Raw genomic sequence first — 17425 nt, forward strand, 5'->3', positions numbered from 1 at the left:
TTCCTTCAAGTTGATGGAGTGGATATTAATGCATGCAATAAATATTATTCCAACTCAAGGGAACAGTTGAGTCAAAGCAGAGTCTGCAAAATGTAGAACATACTAAGGCGCACTGAAATCAGGTTTCGTACTGTGCAAGGCTTTGGAAGTCCTTATGTGGCACATGGGATAGTTTCATTACAGGCATTATTTTGTATAAAACATAACTTTTTCTGTTCTCAGACTACCCAGCATCAATATTGAAATTTAAAAAAAAAAATAAAAAAAAAGGAAAGGAAAAAAAACAGTAAGTGCTTATATACACTCGTGTAATGGCTGTTACTTGTCATAACACCACTCAAGCTATGAAGTTACTGTAATTTTGTGGGAGCTGAGAATCTAGTTCCTTATGCTTTCTGTGCTACATGCAGAAATGTTGTGAGATACACTATACACCAAATACTTTGTCCTCAAACTATAGCCCATTTCAGTTTGCATTTAATTTTCATGCAGTCTTTACAATAATCAGGTATGCCAGAAGGTGCTACACTTATTTAATGGAGAGATTTGTGCTGATTCCATCTACTGGTAGAGCTTACCCAGAGCCCCCAACATGAAGGTTTCCTATATTCCAGGCTTTTTTCTCTCTTGATTTACTTACCTCCCTCCTTCCAGCCCATACACACGCTGTGCATGCTTTTCAGATCGAGTAAGTGAGAGGTTGGGTGACAAATTAGACTGAAAGCATCTGTTTCTGCTTTTATGCTGGAAATGCTGAGACAAAAATATACTATATGTAAAATGAGTTAATGCATTTATCTGACATAGGTTCATTTTGGAGATGATGCTTCACTAGCTGAATTGTCCCTGAAACTGGGCTACTACTGAGAATAAATTTTGCATGTTACTATAGACTAAAAGAAAGAAATAACACGGTAGTACTGTAGAGGACATAAAGATTCCTTGAAAGTACACGACAAATCCGTACCTTAGTAACTGAACACACCAAACAGGGGTTTTTTAACTGGGTCTGAACTTTTTTTTAATGTTAGCACTCCTGAAGAGTGAGACTTCTCTTTTTGAATATAGGTTTAGGAACCTGTGTTAGCAAATATTTGCCCTTGCCATCAAGCATACGAGAGTCTAACTTTCAAGTCCCCAGGGTTTACAATTTAACTATTTATTTACTTATTTATTTTAGTATTTTAAAATTATTTCAGTTTTATGTGGCATCTTATACCTTAACAAGTGATTGATTTAATAAGATATTGCTTTACAAATTTGTTTTCCTTATGTGCTGTCTTTAAAACACTCTCTTCTTTATGTGTTGTACTTAGATATTTGCATTGAGGAATTAAAAGGAGTTTGCTCCAGGTTGCTGCTTAGAAAAAGAAAATGATGGAGAGTAATAATGTTGAGGTTTTTTATGTCAGTAGTACCATAAGATTTTCTTGTACAGCATAAACCTCATGGCCAGCACCTACTGCTTCAGATGCTTAGGAGCTCTTTCATTGTAAAATGTCCAAGTTGTGCTTGGATCGGTGCAGTTCTTTTACAGTCAGTAAAATCCTGACACATTCCAGATGGGGATTTTGAAGAAATTTTATGTGTTCAGCTTTAATTAAGTTAAATACATGAATAAAAATTTGCAGGACTGAGACCACAATGAGGTCCTGTTTCTCATGTCTTAGAGAGTAATTGCAGAGAAAGGAGAAGATTAGTATGTATTACATCAGCTTTCCCTTGAGTAGAAAACCAAAGTTCATTCTGATAACTTGTGTAGTATTAAGCAGATTATGCTTTGTAAGCACTAAGGTTTTATACCTAATTCCTGAAGCCACAAGTAACCTTAAAAGATGTCTAACAATAATTTGAATTGAAAATGTATTTATTGACACACACAAAATGCAAAAGGTCATGCTGATGTAGTCTGCGGTGTTCTTTCTCAGATGTCCCGCACTGCTGCTGCAAAATGGAGAGTACAGCTGCTCAATAAACATTCAGTATATCAAAAAACCTAAAAGCATCCTTAATTTAATAGTTCTCATAGTATTGTATCTTCCCTGGTTGGCAAGAGAAATGTGCGGCATTTGGTAACACAGCATTAAGCATTTTGAATCATCTGTATGATTGTGTCAAACATATGGGTTTTTATTCCACATCGTGTTGTTGATCACCTCTTTTTCCTCATGAATCCTTTAGCTTTTAAAAGGGATGCTAGTTACATGTTCAGTTAAAATAAATGCTGACATTGTTTCTTACTGAATATCCCCAGAGACTGTATGCAGGAAGATTACAATTCAAACTTTACAGATTTTTTGGTTTCTGGATTTTTTCTTTCAAGGACTTGGAGACATGAAGTAGACCCAAATCCCAGTCTGTTCTATAAAGTCCTTGTGCAGACTTGCAGTTGTAGAAATTAATAATTACATTTGGTAGTACTTTTTTCTTGTGGCTGACCATCTCTGACAGAGTATTTATATTACCCAGAACTAACATTCTTTTCTCACTTGGACTATCAGTCTACAAAGCCACAGCTGTTTTTCTTGTGCTTTCACCAGTACTATGATATACTGAATAGGAAAGGCATTCTGATCTCAGATGAACCATTGTAAAATATAGCTTTATATTTAACACATTTCTACTGACATCAGTTGAATTTCTCTGGATTTTCGTGGTTGTAACTGAGATCAGAATTTAGTCTCAAGTCTCACTAGGTTTTCCTAAGTCCTACAACATCTCTTGCTTAAATACCTTTCTGTTGTAGCAATTCTTGCTGTTGAAGAGTGTAGGTAATCTCATGTTTGGATTTCAGTTACAAGTTCCTTTTTGCACAGACCCATGATTTTCTTCACAAGTCTTCTTTTTAGACTGAAGTTGTAAATCTGTGCTCTCAGTCACTCACAGCTAAAGCAAATAAAGGATTTGAGGAGCTAACGCAGGACAAAGGTGTGTTATCCAGCATGGGATAAAGCTTCCCCACTGCTTCTGCCACTGCTCCCATCCTCTTCTGTTGATGCTAAATTTTGGAGGCCTATAGGCTCTTTACCCACCCGCTGTTTGATCTGGACAGTTGTGTGTGGGATGGGACTGCTGGGATGGATGGCGTGATGCTTCGCTCAGGCTTCTGCCAGGCACAAGCTAAAAGAAGTAAGAGTCCCTCGAGGATCCCAAACCAAGAGGCAGCCTCAGCTCATGCCAGTGAACTTTCGACTGCATAGGCTTTTCAAAAATTACCGTACTTGGCAGTAGCTGATCCTTGCTTTTTATATCATGGCTTAGCGTTTGTCTTGTTTGCCGAAGGAATGGAAGCCACGGCAGAAATTTCCTCCTTTCTCAGAGAGTTCATATTTGTCTCCACCTCAAGAAAATAACTCCTAACTACCCAAGAACTCTTCCAGCTCTGGACACCCCTCTTTGGTCTGAGATTCTTCAGTATGCAACAACAATGCAAGTCATCAGTAAGATGTTGTAGTCTTGTGGTTAGAGCACTGGATCAGGTTAGTAGTTTGAGATCTACCTGCTATTACCAGAACTCAGGATTTGTTCATGTATTGCTGGGTGTAATATGTGGAGTTATCCTGGAAGAGTTTCCCTTTAAATGAAAACACTAACCACAAAGCTGTTTCTTTATTTTAAAAGAAAAAAAAGTAATTTTTTTCTACGCATCATTTTCTCTACAATTAAAATCTCAACTGTGAGACACTGCACTTATCAGGAATTTTGAATTATGGTAGTTTCTTCATTATAAACATATCAAGCCTATGATATGTGGCACCCTATTATATTACTTATGCAGAGCCGATCTGATCAGTGAAAAAAAAAGTTGCCACACATCCAGCAACCCAAGAGTCTCACAATTTGTGCAAATAAGTCATCTGGTAAATTTGTGATGCAGAATTTTTGCTGGTTTTCTACCTAGTTGGAAGTCTCATATTCTGAGTTTCGGAAAATCAGATAGAAATGTGGTAATGCTAACGTTTTCATTTGCATTATGGGGTATGTATCTGTCCTTACCACACAAGGAGCACAGGCACTTGCTGCAAGGTTCTGGATTCACTTCTGAAAATCAGAAGCATACAAGTTTGTCAGATCTTGTTTGATTGAGTCTACGTATTCTGAACAAAATCAGTTTACTCTCTGAGTTAGGCAAGTAAAGGAAAGGAAGTTTATTTAATTTGCATTCAGTGTGGTTTTTCCACTATGAAGGGTTTTTTTGGGTAAATATTTTATTTGTAACTGTGAAAGAGTTATAGGAAAATAATCATGTTTTGTGGTTTGATTGTTTCCCATTTTCTTGGAGAAATCTAAATTTTGTATACAAATTTTGTTATAAACAAATTTGGTTTTTTCATACAGTATTAGGGTAGTGTACAAAGCTGTCATAAAGGTGGGAGATCCTGGGTAGAAAATGCCTACGTCAACTTTCCCCCCTGATAGCTGATTACGACAACACCAGTATTGTTGTCAAACACGTGCGGCCTGTGTAACAGGCAGTGTCTTGTAAATACTTGACAGATGATAGAAGAATAATTTGAAAAAGTACAACCCTTTGAAACTGAAATTATTTGCTCCTAAGAAAAGGAGCCCTTGATATTTTTCTTACAGCAATAAAGAGGAAAAACACTCCATTTTAGTAGGAAAACTTTAGCGAGGAAATTTTTATAGCAAAGTTATTGAAGTACTATAGTGTCAAAAAGACTTGCAGATTGACTTTAAAGTTAGTATAATTTGTTTCCTACTATAGGTACATGGAGATGTCTTTGCCTGTGCGCCTGTGTATTTTGTAGTAAACTTTTAATTCCAAATTGTTTGGTCAGTCTTTGGACTGGTATTTGTATAAAAAAGGATATAAAGCTACTGGAAAGTGTCCAGAAGAGGGCCATGAAGTTGGTGAAGGGTTTGGACGGGAAACCATATGAGGAGCAGCTAAAGTCATTGTGTTTGTCCAGCCTGGAGGAGACTGAGGGGAGACCTCATCATGATCTACAGCTTCCTCACAAGGGGAGGAGGAGGGGCAGGCAACCAACAATAGAACCTGAGAGAATGGCAGGAAGATGTGCCAGAGGAGATTTAGGTTGAATATTGGGAAAAGGGTCTTCACCCAGAGGGTGGTGGAGCACTGGAACAGGCTCCCCAGGGAGGTATCACAGCCCCAAGCCTGACAGTGTTCAAGAAGAGACTGGACAACGCCCTCAGACACATGGTGTGAACGGTGGGGATGTCCTATGCAGGGACAGGAGTTGGACTTGATGATCTTTGTGGATCCCTTCCAACTCAGGACATTCTAGGATTCTCTGAGAATGTTTTCCAATTATTATCTTCTCTTTAGTACTAATATCCATCTTATAAACAAGAGTTAGAAAACAAAATTTCTTCACTGAATATTTTAGAAAAATAGTAACATAGAAGGTAGTAAGAACCATATTTTAGCATATATCAGCCTGCCGTATTTTAATTTCAGTGGGTTTGATGCTATAATGAAGTTTTGTATAAAATGTAATTGAATCTGTTTCGTTGCCAGATTTCCCTAAAAAAATGTATTAGTTTGCTCTTTCGTGAAGCCGGGGTAGAAAAATGGAGGAAAAATAATCTCTACATGAACCGTTATCCCTTTGTTTGAAGGTTCAAGCTCAAGTGCGACATGCAAAACTCAACTTTGACAAACTGAAGACTGATGTCTGCCAAAAAGTGGACCTTTTGGGAGCGAGCAGATGCAACCTCCTTTCCAATGTGTTAACAACATATCAGGTATCTAAAGAAAAAGTTGACCTCCACAAGAAAGATTTCCTGTTAATGTATGTTTTTTTTTCCACAAGGCTACCATCATGGTATTCAATTGTCAGAATATATAACTAGTTTGGAGGGGAGATGTGAACACAGCAGATTGGTGTTAAAGCTAACATTGCACTGAAATTTTATTCTGCCTTACAGACAACACTTCTTCATTTTTGGGAAAAAACTTCGCACACGATGGCAGCCATCCATGAAAGTTTCAAAGGTTATCAGCCATATGAATTCACTATGTTAAAGGTAAGGAACACACAGATATGATCATTTGCCCAGTGATAAAAAATAAAAGACCATGCAAGGATGTAGAAAGCATGCATTCGTATTTTGTCTGTATATTGTCTGACAGTTTTATCCCTGTACTGTCTTTTCATTTAAATACTGGTTTTCTGTTAAATGCACTTCAGGCTTGTAGGATCAAACACCGCATGTAGAGCACAGTGGCTAAGGGACCTTTTTCAAACAAAGACATTATTCAGGGCTGCGCTTAAGTATGTGTTTAAGTGCTGACTGGGATTGTGTTTGTTCCTGGAGAATCATGAAACCCAGCAGAATTAGGGATTTATGTTGCCCTCCAAAATCCCATAAGTGAATTAATACTACTTTGCTGTTGCATCTGTTTTTAAAAACTCACATTCTTCAAGAAGAACTTATAGGACTGGATATGAGTACATGGATGCTCAGGGCTCCCACACCTCTTTTGAAGTACTCGAGACTTAAGACCCCTTAACTGCTGTGGGAAGCACTATTTTGCTTGACTAGTGGTATTTGCTTATCCTTTGTCATCTTTGAATATGGATTATGTGTAATATACTGATTATTATATTATACTATCAATATAATAATTATTATATTATATATTTTATTAATAATTATTATTAATTATAAATATTAATATTTATATTTATTTTAGTAATTAAAATATTAAATAATTGTAAATAAATAAATAATATGTTATATAATTAATATATTATGTTATAATAATATACTGTAAAAAACTGATAAAGTTCGAAGTTTAGCCAGGTACATAAAAATAAGCACTCAGCATTGTGTATTTTCCTGGTCCTGCCTTTCACTGCATAAGAAGTTGCTTTGCCCATTGCAATTTGAGGTCCAGGAGAGGAATGAGAAACAGTGGAAAAATAATTAACTTTCCAGTTATGCCCACAGATATTTTGTCCTGTAGTTATATTCTACAATGTAATAACTATGTGATCCTGTTTGCATGGGAGAAAAATGACATTTGTCTGGAGGAGGTCTGGTGGAAGGGTTACCAGCAGGAGGAAAGGGAGGAACCAACAGCTTGTGGCAAAGCCACTGTTTTCTTGGGGAGACAACCCAGTTTGAGAACAGTTACAAGCCATAGCCTGAATCCATGAAACACTTGTGCCTGTGACATATAGAAGTGGAAGCTGTGCTGTGCTGTGCTATATAGCCTGTGGCTACCCCAGAACTCCTGGAAAAGCAGCACCTGAAGGCATAAGGTTTAACTCAGCCTAGACTACCAAACTTTTCCATACATGACTATGCTATATATATTTAAAGTTGTTTTTTAAAATGTGGATTGGGACAGAGGAGTTTCTGAACTTGGAAGTACACAATGAGCTTGTGTAGACTGTTACTCCTGCAGCTTGAAACATCACAATAGACCAAACAAGCAAATTTCAAGCTCAGTCTCTCCTTACCAGGGGAGAAAAAGAAAGCTCATAAACTGTTTCATCTCACCCAGTCTCTGCAGAATCCTGTCTTGCCAAAGTTCTCATCTGCTGTGACGTTAACATTACTCTAAGCCTTTTTATTGCATAGCTCACATCATGGAAGATGGGATTTAGCCAGAGTTTATGGCCAGATTTGATTTCAGCAAGAGGCAAATGGGCATAGTTATCTCGACATTGCTAGTAACTGCCTACAGACTCACGCATTAAACTCCAAATCAGAAAAGAAAATCCCTTATATTTCCCCAGCATTGCCTCCTGTTGCAGCACTGTCTAGTTCGCAGCTCAGGGTTAACACGGCCAGCGTCCTGCTCAGGAGCCTGGCTACCATTCTGGTGAGCTGTTTTCCTCATAATTTCCCATAACTTTTCTCTCTGCTTTGATACAAACCAATTTCAGTCTAATTTGTGTAGGTAGGCAATGTTGTTGTTGAGTATTTATTTTTCATTCTCTTTTATATCTAAAAATGTTATTATTTGAACAAGACATGTTGTTTAAAAATGCAGAGTAACATTTAGACACCTTGGAGAGAAATTTGTACAGAAAATGCACCTGTTCTGGAGTGTGAACAAACTTTGGAGGTACTTCTGGAGGATGACAGAGATTTGGGGATGCTTGTCTTTTCCACTTTGTCCTTTCAGTATGATCTAAATTTGAAGTTAGGTTGGGTATCTATGATGAAGAAATGCAATCTGTATTGAGTTCACATGTGTAAAAAGCTCTCCCTTGAAGCATAAAGTAACTGTAAAAGTGGTTGTGAATATTGTAGTGCATTTAGGATGCAGCCTAACTTTGTTATGAGAATCTCAACCATTTCTGTTGCTGGCCTCCTGTGCTGAAAAGATGCAACTTCCTGTTCCTGCAGTGATATGTGTGCTGAGAAATGATGCTAACCAGGAGGCAGTTTTATACTACAGAATTTCATGGAAGTCTGTGCTTTCAGAAAACAGCTGCTTGGGGATAAGACTATATTGCTGCCTTTTACTTTTGGTCTTGACAGAGTGTGGGATTATTTTCTATACTGAAGCTCAAGCTCCTCCATGATCTCTCTTCCCCCCAATCAGTAGTTTCTGTTTGTTTACATTAAATGATTGCTAAAGAGATTAAAGCACAATCTGGTGATTGCATCAGGTGAGATTCTGTTGCCTAAGAGAAGAGGTGTCTGCTGCCACGTACATCACCTCACTTCTGTCATTTCTGAAGGGTGTGGGACTCCCCTGAGCCCCTGTCTCCTCTGCTAGACTGGGATGTGGAATAACAATAGATGTTCACAGTTAGGGAACTGATCCCTACCAGTCATATCATGCGTTCGCGCCAGAGTAACTATATATTAAGAAGGAGCTACAAACTAATTCTACATTGAAATTACATGGTATTATTTTTTATGAAGTATAATAAATGGTTATACCTGCTGTGGGGTAAGTGTAGTTTCTGATGGAGAAATTTCTGATGTAAAATGTACCCAATGAGGATGTCGTGCCTGCTGTTGACTTTATGCATTAAAAATATACCATCAGAATATATAACTGCTTAAAACGTACATAACATATTTCAATGTTGCTCATTTCTACACTTAATCCGCCATTACCTCTTTTAGAATATTTTTTTCTGTCTTGTATCTTAAAAGGGATCTTTTCTCAAAGACAATTTTGAATTTGATGCTTGCAAATAATTTTTGTTTCTTATGATTCCAGTTCTGATACTAGCAGCTTAATTTTGCTCATACAAGTGATCCTTTGGAATTAAGCTAAGCATATATGTGTGTAGGATTAGCATTTTATTTTAAAACAAGGTTTAAAAAAAAAAACTGTTAGTATTGGACTTAGATGTAGATTGTTTTACTGAAAAATTAGGTGCTATGTACTGGAAAATTACTATTTGTATTTTGTAGTATGAATATATTAATATAACAGGTTTACCTCAGGAAAGAGACTCTTAAACGCCTCTCGGGATTGTTTCTGGAAGGAAAACATTGTCTTTAGAGATGTTTGCCAAACTCCCTTAATGAAAAGCAGCCCATTTGTTTTCTTTGCTTCAGGGTATATGCTGAGAGTAGTACAATTGTGCTATTTCAGCTGTATTTCCTAACTGTGAGTTTTATGCTTGATGAAAGATGATTATTAATGTGCTAACAACTCTATGTATCATGATGTAAAAGTATTTGTTACTGTATCCATTGCTGTAATATTAAAGATGATGGGCTGCTGTTTTGGTAAAGCCTTTAAGATTTCATTGTCTTGAAACTACCATATATCAAATGAATTAAAATTTATTACAGGGACTACTTTTCATGAATTATACCTCTTTCAAATTTCTGTCACCATTTATTTGCCTTAGTTAATGAATATTTTGTTGTATTTTTTACATTTAATGCTGTCCTGAAGACTTCACATGAGCCTAGAAATAATAATAGCCCTCACAGGAGAGTCAAAAGGCATAAATCTCAGTGCATCTCTTTATTTCTTTGCAAAGTGAAATGTTGCTGCCTGTTCTGCTTACGTGGTTTGAGAACTCTGTCCAAACACTTTTGCCTTCTGCTGACCTCTGTTGTAGTCTGTTATCCTTTCTTGCTCCTGTTTGTTGCAGTATGACTTCACTCATAGGCAAGACTGTGTATACATTTCTGTCTACAGGGGGTTTTGGGGACTTTGTTGGTTTGATTTTTTTTTTTTAATGAATCTCCATGAGCAAATAATGAGACTACCTGCTTTTCCTCTTCACTTTCAGCTCTCCCCCCAAAATGAAACTTACTTGTCCATATGTGTCATGATGTGCTGGGATGTACCGCTGGCTGCTGGAGCTGCCCTTGGCTCTGTTGCTTCTATCCGTTCTTAGTCGAAAGGAAGCGTATAAGTTGTTCAAGGCACCTGAGGGGAACTTTGGGCGAGCAGAGCGCATTGTCAACGCTCCAGTGATTTAACTGCAGAGGACAGGTTTTGTATGCAGTCCAGATGACCTTGGCTTGACTTGAAAGCAGCCCAGGTGTGGGTGAAGGAATTTTGTGAGTGAGTAGCAGTCAGCCTAGGAACGGTGCCTGAGCTTGAGCCAGGATTAGCTCCGTGGTGGAGGAACCCCTTGTCAGCCTCGGGTATTTAGTCTGAGTACTGGGAGCAATCAAAATATCACAGGGTGACTTTTGGTTGTAGAGACAGACAAGATAGGGCGAGTGAATGATGGCAAACTTGCTCTACTAGTGTTGATGGTCTTACCCTGATTTATTTACTGAAAGAGAAATAATGAAGCTAGGAAGAAAGCTTTCTAAATGTGAGAGGATCCTGCCTGCAGTCACATGCTGGTGTAGCTCGCAACAAAGTCCTTGTGAGTCCACACGATCAACCAGACAAGTGCTGTGAAGTTACACATTTGTCTGCTCTGAGTGAACAAGGTCAGGGATGCTTCATACACCCAGCTGGAGTGTGCTTGCTTTTGTCTGATCTCAATCTGTGTCTTTGTAACCTGGTTTAATCACTACGCTTTCTAGATGATGGGACTTCTTCCGGGCTTGTGATGTAACCTGGAACAATTAACAGAATATCAGAGTTTCATTTCTACACATGCTGACAATAGTGATAACGTTACCATGGGTTCTTGTTTAGAAAACAGTTTACAATGGCTTTTTAACCTTCAGTTTTACTTCATACCTGTTCTATAGATATTTTTAAAATCTTTTTAGACAGATAGTTCATAATGCACATTGGAATGTGCAGGAGAGAGAGGCAGGAGACAAGAACATATTTTAATTCTTTGTTATCTGAATTGGAGGGATATTGTCTAAATAAAATTGCTAAATTGAATTATTGCATTAAAATGTAGCTGGTGAATTTTAATAATTTTTATCAACATGTCCATTGAAACTGAAACTGTATTTCGAACAATACTTATTTTTCTAATACTGGAAATAGTAACTGCCATTATTATTATGCTTTCTCCTTCCCGAGGGACTTGTGAACTCCATTTCTATATGCTGTTTTCATAGTTTGATCGCAGTCTTTTAAATACAGATTTTCTGAAAAATTCATGGAGGAAGCATCATAAAATGTAGTTCCTTAAAGAAGGATGCTGATTTCTTTGTATTTTTCTTGGTGAAGATGCAGAAGATTTTACTTCTGATAATTTTGTTTAACCTGTGTGATTAGGCAGTACTTAAAGTAGTTCTATTTATTGTCCAAAATGGCTGCATCCTCCTTGGGGCAGGCTCTCTGCTGCTTTACTTAGTGGTAGGCAGGACACCACAACTATGGCACCATCGCCTCCTGATTACGGTGGGCTGTGTGCCCTGCTGTGAAGGTGACCAAGATGGTTCAAGTACCGGAGCAGTAACAGTCCCTGTAAGGCAAAGCTCTGCTGTCTTTTTCTGCACTGCACTTTTCTGCAAGTATATTGCATATTCTTATGTTTTTGAACTCTCCTCCCGGTCTTCTTGGAGTCAATAGAATAATTCCCATTAATTTTAATCATACAAGGAGTGCAATCAAATCAATGCCTGGTACAAATGCAGTTAAAGAGTAACGTTAATTCAGAGGTGATCTAGCTGAGATGGCTAGTGTCCATTACTCAGCATCCAAGAGCTAGACTTACAAATGGTTCTAGGGAGTGCTGTTGCAGTTTCCAAAAAAGTGGCAACCACAGAATAGGATAAACTTCTGTAATTCCTCTGTTTATTATTGAGGCTTTTGTGATCCCTCATCTTTTGACACATAATGTCTGCAATGCCCTAGGTGCTTATGACAAATTAATCTGTTGAATTCAATAGAAGAATTAATTTAGTGAGAGGGAAAAAAATGCAACCGTTAGTTGGGTTTCTAAAACCCTATTGCAGGTGTGTTCAACTCCTTTTCACCAGGGGCCACATCAGCCTCGCGGTTGCCTTCAAAGGGCCAAAGGTAATTTTAGCTACATTTATACAGTCCTAAAATTATATTTGGCCCTTTGAAGGCCGATGTGGCCCCTGGTGAAAATGAGTTGGACATCCCTGCACTAAAGTGTGCATTTGCTCATTCAGACAAGTACTGAGGCAAGCACAAACTGGAATGCCCCTTCTGGGGACTCATCTGTCCTGGATAACAGGGCAGTGCAAACAAGGCCTGTGACACACCTGGGAATGCTTTTCATGTAACAGATGGGGGAGGACTCTTAACTTTTATTCAATAGATGAGGTGGACTTAGCTGCCATGTTTTTTTTCTTTGTTTTACTTTCTGATGAAACATACTACCATTTTGTTAAAACTTATGTTTTGTGCAAAAAGTGGCTTATTCATTTTAACATCAGCTTTCTAGGGGATGAGGGAAAAGGTGGATGAGATGCACCACTATGAATATCAGTGGGACATAAATAAACTTATTTAGAAGTGGTCAGGACTACTCACATGAAACATGGTTTTACTTTTCAGAAACGGGGTTGGACTTTGGGAATAGGAACATGATTTCACCTAACTAGCAAAGCCATTTGATAGAGCCAAATATTCACATTGCTAACATCTGTGATTATTTAATTACTATCTTCAGTTATTTAACTTTTCATACAGAAACCGTAATTAATGCATAACAGGGACAACCAGTAGCATATTTTTCACTTCTGTAATCTCAAAGAGTCATTATATAATGCTTTATGTGTTGTCTTGTTCACACGTCCAAATTTTGGTTATAAAAATGCTGACCATGAAACTGTACATTGTTCTTTTACACCATGGTCATTCAAATTGTAAAGGGAGAGTTGGGTTTTGTAAGCCTCATTTTCAAATTCAAGATACAAGTAGTACCTTCCCACTACATGGCAGTTGCCAAGGTTGTATGAATACTTGTCTCATGAAAAAAAAAAAATAGAATGAAGAAGTAAAGAAGTAGTATATGAGGAACAGATGTAAAGAATGAATTTTCTCAGCTTTTTTTTTTTTTTTTAGGAAAAAAAAAAAAAAAGCAAACCCCCAAAATAGCAAAGAAACATACTTTTAGTGCCTGCTTTGCACATGGTATAGATGGTTTTACTTAGAAATACTGGAAACAGAATATGAGTAGCCAAGAGTCACCATCTTGTAAAGTGTGTTTTTGTGACTTAATTTGAATGAGTAACTTCTAACATCTTTTATTGTGCTCATTTGAGTCAAGTATAGTTTTCATACGGTTCAGAAACATTCTTGCTTGATTTATGTTGGTTCTATAGTCTGGTTTGGCTTTAAATGACACAATTTTTTCTTCCCTGAATCTATTTTGGCTTTTCTCTTTGTTTGTATTATCGTTATGATCTAGAGCTTACAAGATCCTGTGAATAAGCTAACAGAAAAAGCAGGAAAGGAGGACATGCAGATTGAGAGCACCAAAACAATACAAGATCAAGAGAGTCAGTAAGTCACATGGCTTATATATTAAAATAAGAAGTATTTTGGGCTATAATCTGCTTTCTGGTTGCTAAAGTCACCAAACATTTATAAATGGAAATATAGACACAGCTATTCTGATCACACTAGCTAATATTAAGCTTAATACAAGAATTCCTGAAATTCTGTAATGTGTACATGAAAACTAATAAACTTTATGGTGAAATTAAGGGCTTTAATAAGACCCATTAAACCTTTATATGTTTTTCATCTTTCCTAGCCTTCTCTTTATTTTTCAGCTTTTGGTTCATTTTTTCTTTAGTAAAAGAAATGGTAAGCAACTACACATGGGAGAAGATGTACGAGCATTGTATTTCTCCCTTCAGCAGCATCTCCTTTCACCTGGGAATAGGATATGGATTCCTGATTGCTTTGAGCAGCGATTAGTTTTTGTAATGTATCCAGCATTGGTTAGTAATCCAATGAAGCAGGAGGTACTTAGCAAAAAGTACATCAAAGTGAGCTGATGCTATCAAGGTTTGAGTTACCTGTAGCTCTGAGGTGAGAGAGACTTATGAATGGGCTGCTATGGGGAGAGACGAAGAGGAGAATGAGATGTGATCCCCCCGCAACGGGACCATCAGGATTCAGTTGCGAGGAGATGCAATGTTGATATAATCCTGCTGCCACCTGTTGTTTTGGCTACCCCTGGTTAAATGAAGCACCCAGCAAAGGATCAGTTGTCAAAAAGCAGAGAACAGCTTGACTGATAATCAGTGGATTTTGCTCAGCCATTTATAATAATGGGTTTTCAGAGAGTTCAGTTTTCCAGTCCTTTTACTTGTCTAGATTCAGAACTACTAACCAAGATCAGTTTATAAATTGGTCAGGTTTGGTGTTGTTCAGATTAGAAAAGATGCGGCCAAGTGCCATTTGCCAGGTTGTTCTTTCCACAGCAGTTCTTTGAATCTGCTGCTTCCCATGTGACAATAATAAAGAATTTCATAAACAATTGTTTTCCTCAATGTTGAATATAGAATTCTAGAATGAATGCATGATTCATGCAAGATGTGTGCATTGGCACACACCAGCAAATGCATCAGATGCCATATCATGGTTGTACTTGTTTTTATTTAGGGATCATCTTTTCCCTTGATGTCATAAAACTGAGGGGTAAAAATATGTTACCATTTTGCTGCCTAAAACAAACCATAAACAAACATCTAAGATTCTAGAAGAAAACACAAAACAAAGCCTTTAAAAACCTCATGAACTTTCCATTCACAATAAACATTCATTATACTTGAGTTTGGCCTACATCTAATTTTCCTCTGCTCCCCATAAGATATCCTCAAGAGCAGGGGAGGTGGCTCCTCCTATCCTGTCACTAGAGGAGAGGAGGGATGTGCCTACACAGTCCTTTGCACCACCACATCAGCCTTGGCTGCTTCATTCCCTACTGTTTGAATGACTACACACAAAATAATAGCACTTACTGTATATTCTTCATTGAAGAGATTGCCTTTGTATAAGAATTGCATGTAAATCACAGCTTTTTCATCAACACTGCTGATTTGTTGGAGATTTTTTTGTTTGTTTGTTTTAATCTGCTGATGTGGGACAAAACTCACCTGACTGTTGATTTTTAATTCATTGCTGTTAGAAAGAGAAATGCAAAGTGGTTTGGTGGTTTTGTTTGTTTGGTTTGGGTTTTTTTTTGAACACGTGTACCTCCTTCAGGATAGTTATGAAAAAGCAAATCTGGAAAAGCGAAATACACTATACTTTTCATTAGATTAAAAAGAAGAGTAGTGGGTTTTGATAGCTGATGTTCAATCTAATTTTGGTGTTCAACAGACTTCTGCCAGTGAAACTATGAAAGTTAACAACAAACCAGCATATATAGCAAACACAAGAGTCCATATGAATTACTGTTTATTTGTTATTGATATGATTCTGTAATGATGTGACCAAAAACATAAAAATGAATTCTTATTCTACAGCCTTGGAATTATTTTCTCAATTTTTTCTTATTCTTTCAAATTAAGGTTGATTTCATTAGATGAGGAGAGTCATTCCAAGGAATCAAACTATTCAGGTATTTTATTTCATGTTATCGTAACTTCATAAGTGCTGTAATGCATGGGGGCTTTCGTTTTTGTTTATTTCATATATGTTCACCTTCACCCAGCAAATCCCTACAAATGCATAAAATTTAAGGCCAGGAAGATCTGTTAAACCTAATCTCTTATATATTGTATCCCACTGTATTTCATTCAGTTACTCTCAGGTCTAATAGCTTGTCTTCCAGAGCGCAGTTCTGACATTGGGCATGTCCTCAAGGAAAGGATCAACAGATTAGTAGGTGTCGAGACAAGGAAAGTATGGCACTCAGCTGGCTAGTTCATTCCAGTGGTTAAATGTGTACTCTGTTGAAAACCTGATGAATTTAGTGGAACTTCTGCCTAAAAGCTAGCCAAAGTCAAGCTCCAAGTAGAGGTTCACAGTGCAAGGATGGGAAGCAATGGACACAAGTGACAGGAAGGGAAATTCTGATTACATACTAGGAAAGAAAGTGTTTATGGTGAGGGTAGCAAAGTGCTAAAAAAAGTGCCCAGAGGGGCTGTGGAATCTTCATCCTCGGAGATCTTCAAGACTTGACAGGACACATCCCTGGGAAACCTGATCTGACTTTATAGCTCGCTCTCCTCTGACAAGGGGCTTGGCCAAGATAACCCCCAGAGGTCCTTCCAGCCTAAATAATGCCTTGACTTATAAATATACCTTTTTCTGCTGAATCAATGGAGAATCCCTTTAATAGCTAGTCTTTTATCCTCCATGAAGGTGCATTAAAATCAAGATACCTCTCACATCTTCATTTCAATAGACTAACCATATTTATGTCTTGAAGACATCTTCTCTAGTCCTGTGGTTTTTAAGTTTTTGCTTCCATTCTGCTTTCCAACACCCCTTTTAAAATGTGAATATATGACTGTACAAGATGTTTCTGATGTTGGTCTCACCCGTCATGTTTCTAGAAGGTAAAATCACATTCCTGTTTCTATATCCAAGAAGGATGTCTCATTTTGCTGCAACATCAAGTTAAAAGCTCATATTTGATTTTTTTGTTTATAAAGAGTCAGTTCCTTTTGGTCACAGCTTTCCAGGACTCATTCTTCCTTTCTGCAGCATGGCTTATAGTTCTTATTCCAAGAGATATGACTTAGTTGTGTTAAATTCTCCCAGCTCTGACTACAGAAACTGAATGACTGGCCTGAACAACCACCTCTAATAGTCTGTTAGTTGTTTGCACATTTTTTCTAGAGTGATTTTGTGTTTACTTCCAGATGACTGCTAAAGCCATTGAATAGCAATGGATATAACACAAAACCTTTTAGATCTAAACTAGAAACACTTCTGCTTTGCAATTATTTCTCCTAACAACTGGGTTTTGACATCTGTTAGTTGTCATGCTCCTAATACATTCTATATGTTCATTACAGATATTATGCAGTGGTAACTTTTTAGCTGGAAGGCTATGCAAAGTCAGGTTGTTTCCAAACAGATATCTTTACCAAAGAAAGCTCATAGTTTTATTGAAGAACGAAATTAGTTGGATTTTTTAAA

The 17425-nt window shown here is 37.4% G+C and overlaps 1 protein-coding gene across 3 annotated transcripts in view; it reads left to right on the plus strand.

Moving 5' to 3' along the window:
- ICA1 (islet cell autoantigen 1) overlaps positions 1-17425 on the plus strand; it is a 74900-nt gene that overhangs the window by 42944 nt on the left and 14531 nt on the right. For all 3 annotated transcript variants that reach the window (XM_082044459.1, XM_082044460.1, XM_082044458.1), the window contains exons 7-10: positions 5605-5730; positions 5914-6012; positions 13731-13825; positions 15847-15896. In XM_082044459.1, the coding sequence (XP_081900585.1) occupies positions 5605-5730; positions 5914-6012; positions 13731-13825; positions 15847-15896 (370 nt within the window). The remainder of the gene's footprint in view (positions 1-5604; positions 5731-5913; positions 6013-13730; positions 13826-15846; positions 15897-17425) is intronic.

The sequence above is a fragment of the Streptopelia decaocto genome, assembly GCF_964273445.1.
Source record: "Streptopelia decaocto genome assembly, chromosome: 2".
Taxonomy (NCBI): domain Eukaryota; kingdom Metazoa; phylum Chordata; class Aves; order Columbiformes; family Columbidae; genus Streptopelia; species Streptopelia decaocto.